This window comes from Octopus bimaculoides, chromosome 1 (assembly GCF_001194135.2).
Source record: "Octopus bimaculoides isolate UCB-OBI-ISO-001 chromosome 1, ASM119413v2, whole genome shotgun sequence".
Classification (NCBI taxonomy): Eukaryota; Metazoa; Mollusca; class Cephalopoda; order Octopoda; family Octopodidae; genus Octopus; species Octopus bimaculoides.
In genome coordinates, this window is record NC_068981.1 from 181603866 (window position 1) to 181609175 (window position 5310).

General features: G+C 38.8%; 1 protein-coding gene across 3 annotated transcripts in view; it reads left to right on the forward strand.

Moving 5' to 3' along the window:
* The window catches only part of LOC106871744 (ATP-dependent RNA helicase DDX42), a 58487-nt gene that overhangs the window by 21977 nt on the left and 31200 nt on the right, over window positions 1–5310 (forward strand). For all 3 annotated transcript variants that reach the window (XM_014918377.2, XM_014918386.2, XM_014918369.2), the window contains 3 exons: window positions 2589–2644; window positions 2935–3088; window positions 4737–4877. In XM_014918377.2, coding sequence (XP_014773863.1) covers window positions 2589–2644; window positions 2935–3088; window positions 4737–4877 — 351 coding nt within the window. The remainder of the gene's footprint in view (window positions 1–2588; window positions 2645–2934; window positions 3089–4736; window positions 4878–5310) is intronic.

The window sequence follows — 5310 nt, forward strand, 5'->3', positions numbered from 1 at the left end:
TTTATGTGTCACCCGCACAGGAGCCAGTCCAGTGGCACTGGCAACGATCTCGCTCGAAAATCCTTACACATGTCATGGGCACAAGTGCCAGAAAGGCGATGCTGGGCACAGGTGCTATCCCGATTTCGCTTTTGCTTGTCCCAATAAGTCTTCGCAAGCTGAGTTTCGTGTCCAATGAAGGGGACAATGTTGGCATGGGAGCCAGTCGTCGTATTTAGTTTGATTTGCCAGTCGTCGAATTTAGTTCGAAGATCTAGGGATGAAGGTGTAGGAAGAGAGTTAGCTTTGAGCAATCCATTGTGAATATAAAAAAAATAACTTCCAGGAACAATAGTGGTTTATTGAGATGGAAGAAGGTTGCGGATTTTTTTCCTCTTATCGAAGAATGATGAGCTGAAAACAGTTTTTTTTTATACTCCTCAGTAGGCAACTAGGGTTGTTGAGTGTGCGGAAAAGAATGCAAAAGTTGTGGAATGGAGTATGGGAAATCCAACTACATATGTTTCGTAGCAAGCAGAACCTCAGAAGTGTTAAAATCCAAGTGAGGTGTATACTGCTGGCTACTCTTCAGCTCAAGACTATTTTGATTAGATTAAAGGCTACATTGTCACCAGTGGGTACATGTTGACACAAAATTCAATCTGATTTACTTGGATTTTAACACTTCTGAGGTTTCGCTCACTATGAAATATATGTAACCCTGATTTCCCATTCTCCATTCCATAACTCTTATAAATATATATATATATATATACACACACACACATCATCATCATTTAACGTCCGTTTTCCATGCTAGCATGAGTTGGACGATTTGACTGAGGACTGGCGGACCAGATGGCTACACCAGACTCCAATCTGATTTGGCAGAGTTTCTACAGCTGGATGCCCTTCCTAACGCCAACCACTCCGAGAGTGTAGCGGGTGCTTTTTACGTGCCACCAGCATGGAAGCGAGACTGCTACTCTGGCAGTGATCCCGCTTGGATGGTGCTGTTAGCACTCCACTGGCACAGGTGCCAGTCATTGAATTTGGTTCAGTTTCGATCTCACTTGCTCCAACAGGTCTTTGCAAGCTGAGTTTAGTGTCCAATGAAGGAAGGTTGGCATGGGTGAGTGATAGTACTATCAAAATACCATCACCAGTGACAGCGAATACCAGCTGTACAGGCAAAATTAATAAAATATATATATATATATATATATATATACACACACACACACACACACAAGGGTACTACATGAGCACCTACATTGCTAAAAATAGAAGTCAAAAATACTTCTGTGTCACGGAATAGTCACAAAATTAATGCAAGCATAATAGGAATAATTCCAGTGAATAATAACATCGTCTTACCTCTGCTAGATCAGCAAAAGTAATGCTGGTTAGTTTGATATCATAATTTTGAATTTAGCACTAAATGGTACCTGGTTCTCGTCAGCCAAACCAACTGCAAAAATTCGCCCCCACCATGCCTGCAAATTCGTTTGAAGTGGCCAGACACCCATGTACATATATTTATTTATTCTCCTTGTCTTGGTAGGTGTGCATGCTATTTTTTTAACGAAAGCCTTACCATTCATACAAACAGCATCATTTGTTTGCAGTCCTCAGCAAAATGATGTCTGGGCTTTTTGTTAACAAGTAAGTAATTCTGCTGAACATCCTGTCTTTCATTTCTGTGCCTTCTGTGGTATCCTTTGTAGGGTGTAGGCATTGGACTTGGTAGGCATTACTTGCTGATTTATAAAACAGCAAATTAATTGTTGCCTATGGCATAGTGGTTAAGAGCGCAGGTTACTAACCCCAAGATTCCGCGTTCGATTCCAGGCAGTGACCTGAATAATAATAATAATAATAATATCGAAAAATACCTTAGGAATGAGAACCCAGGTTTGAAATTTCCCCAAGACACCTGATGAAGGCTGGAGGGTATATCAGCCGAAACGTTGTGTTAACAACAAACAAGATGAGGACAAATATCCGTCAAATGTAAATAATGTACATAACGGCATGGGGAAATTGTTAAATTGATTATCTACCAAATTGACTTGCAAGGCTTTGATTGGTCTGTGACTATAGCAGTAAACACTTGGTCAAGATGCCAGGCAGTGGAACTGAACCTGAAACCATGTGGTTGGGAAGCAAACCTCTTACCTACACACATATATATATATATATATATATATATATATATATATATATATATATATATATATATATATATATATATATATATATATATATATATATATATATGTATATGTATGTATGTATGTATGTATTTTTTTTTTTGTGTGTACATGTCTGTAAGTTTCAAGAGAGTAAAAAGACTGTTTGGGATAGTTTATAAAGATATCTGTATTAGTTTCAAAACAAGCTTTCTCTGATTTTTTTCATTTCAACAGTAAGAACAGTTGAAAGTAGTGTTTGTTGTTTCCTCACATGCGCACAAACACACACACACACACACATTCTAACCATTCCTCCTGACTCGAGTAAAACAGCAGCTTCAGTGCTTCTGGCGCCATCCGTTTCGGTGCCGCTGTAACAATTAGAACTCGCTGTACTTCTGTATTTACTTTCAGAAAGAGGTGAAAGATCAGGACAACAAACTGAAAAAAGAAACCCCAAAGACAGACAAGTAAGTAATTCTGCTGAACATCCTCTCTTTCATTTCTGTGCCTTCTGTGGTATCCTTTGTAGAGTGTAGGCATTGGACTAGGTAGGCATTACTCGCTGATTTATAAAACAGCAAATTAATCATTTTGTTTGCTCCTGTATTTGGTTCAGCAGGTTTGAAGGAGCTTTCGGTTACCTCACTTTACAATTGTCTTTGTTTGTTGTCATTCCTGCTGCATTTTTTAATTTTTTTTTTACTGTTTGTGTAAATTTCGATAAAACTTATCACTTGCCACTTTCCGTTTTTTACAGAGGGGTTCGGGAAGATATCGAACAGGAAGATGATCAGGAATCGTACTTCCGATACATGGAAGAGAATCCAACTGCTGGTCTGTTGAAAGATGACGAGGAAATAGAAGTTGAATACGATGCTGAAGGCAATGCCATTATTCCCGAAAAAATGAAGGTAATCATTTTTATTTGTTTACTTGTTGCAGCTGTTGGACTGCAGCCATGCTGGGGCACTGCTTTGAAGTGTTTAGTTGAACAAAACCAAGTACTGGGGTTCTCCGAAAATCACCCAAGGCTGTTAAACAGAAAATTCTATTTTACACGACCCCCTCCTTAACCTGCTCCCTCCATCTGTGGCGATGACAAGCATTGCTCTCCCAGTCAGTCTCCTGCATATCACAGGCCTTTAATGTGGACTTGACACAGTCCTTAAATTGCAGTGTTGGTTTCTGCTAGGGTCTCTTTCCATTCACAAGTTCCCCATGTACATACATACACAATGAGCTTCCATACAGTTTCTGTCTATCAAATCCACTCACAAGACATTGGCTGGCCTGGGACTATAGAAGATTCTTGCCTGGGACAACCTGCACTCACATGATTGCAAAGTGAAGTTCTTGACCACACAGCCATGTCTGTCTGCAACTAAGCAGACATGTTATCTTTCACATCTTTTATGTTTTGTTACTTTTTCATTTTTCTTTTATTATCCTCTCCTCATTAATTTGTAACCACTTTTTTTCTTTTTTTAATCATATATACAGCTAATACTGGCTCCTGTATCGGTGGCATGTAAAAAGCACCATTCAAGTGTGGTCAATGCCAGTACCGCCTGACTGGCTCTTGTGCCGGTGGCTTGTAAAAAACACCCACTACATTCTTAGAGTAGTTGGCGTTAGGAAGGGCATCCTGCTGTAGAAACTCTGCCAGATCAGATTGGAGCCTGGTGCAGCCTTCTGACTTGCCAGCCGTCAGTCAAACCGTCCAACCCATGCCAGCATGCCAGTGTTAAATGGCGACGACAATAATGATGACTGTTGATTAATTCATGAAAGTTTCAACTTCTAAAATTTAAGCATTGATGGAATTCTTTAGTACTAAACTCTAAGCCTCACATCCCTCAGATTCTAACTGAAATTGTGGACAGCAGATGATGATTTCTATGTCTCCTGCTGGGTACAAGGCAAAATATCACAAGACTTCCTTAATGCAGTCCTCATAATTCTACAAGAAAAATAGAACAATCCTTCTGATGGGTAACTGCTCTACTTTGTATTTATTGATATTATGTTCATCTAGTGCATCTTAGTAAAAAAATGGAAATAGCTTTCCTTGCTCTGTAGCATTCTTGGTTCAGTAGTCTGATATCTTTATAATTTCCTCTCTCTAAGTGTATCTCTTTTGTCTTTGTACCAATTGACGATACTGGTGCTGCTACACTAGTCATTTGGTATGACACCTTTGTGTATTACTTGGTCCACTTGTATATTTATAGTTCAAATCCCACCAGTATTGAATCTGTAAATTATCCATTATTCTTGTGCTGGTACCATATAAAAAGCTCACAGCACACTCTGTAAAGTGGTTGGCATTAGGAACGGCATCCAGCCGTAGAAACCAAGCCAAATCAGGCTTCAACTTGGTGCAGCTCTGGTCAAACCGTCTGACCCATGCCAGCATGGAAAACAGATGTTAAGTGACGATGATGATGATGGTGATGATTCCATTATAACTGATTTTGCATCTGCCTTAAATAATATTTACATAAATATCTAATGCTATGTTCCACAGATTTCATGTTAAAAATGATTTATTTTGCTCAGAGTATCGACCCTTTACCACCAGTTGATCACTCTGAAATCACATACATGGACTTTGAGAAGAACTTTTATGAAGAACATGAAGAAATCAACAAATTAAGTGAGGAACAGATTGATGAACTCCGACAAAAACTTGGCATTAAAGTAAGTTTGATCTTTACTATTTAGTCATATATATTTTGTGTTACTATTTTACATGTAGGAGAGTATTGTAGTTCGCTTGAAGCATTGTGTATTGTTTGTAAAGAATAAAATGTTTTGAATGGTACAACAATGCACTATAATACAAAAAATGGAGTATTTACCTGTCGTAATTTAGTTATCTATAGCCCGATGATATTTCGGAATGCAATTCCTTCTTCAGATATTCTTAGATGGAGTCTCTGCTATAAACTGTTTTCCAACGGTTTTCTTTTTTTTCGGAAGCGTCTCAGCAGTGGTCTCACGAAGCTTCTTCCGGAATTCCTCATGAGAAGTGCGTGAGGTCGGCTATGTTTCAATCTCATGTGTGTTGGTACATCTGTAGCGCTGCTTCTAAGTTACGTGTTATAAGTGCAGCTTCTTTTTTTTTTTTTTT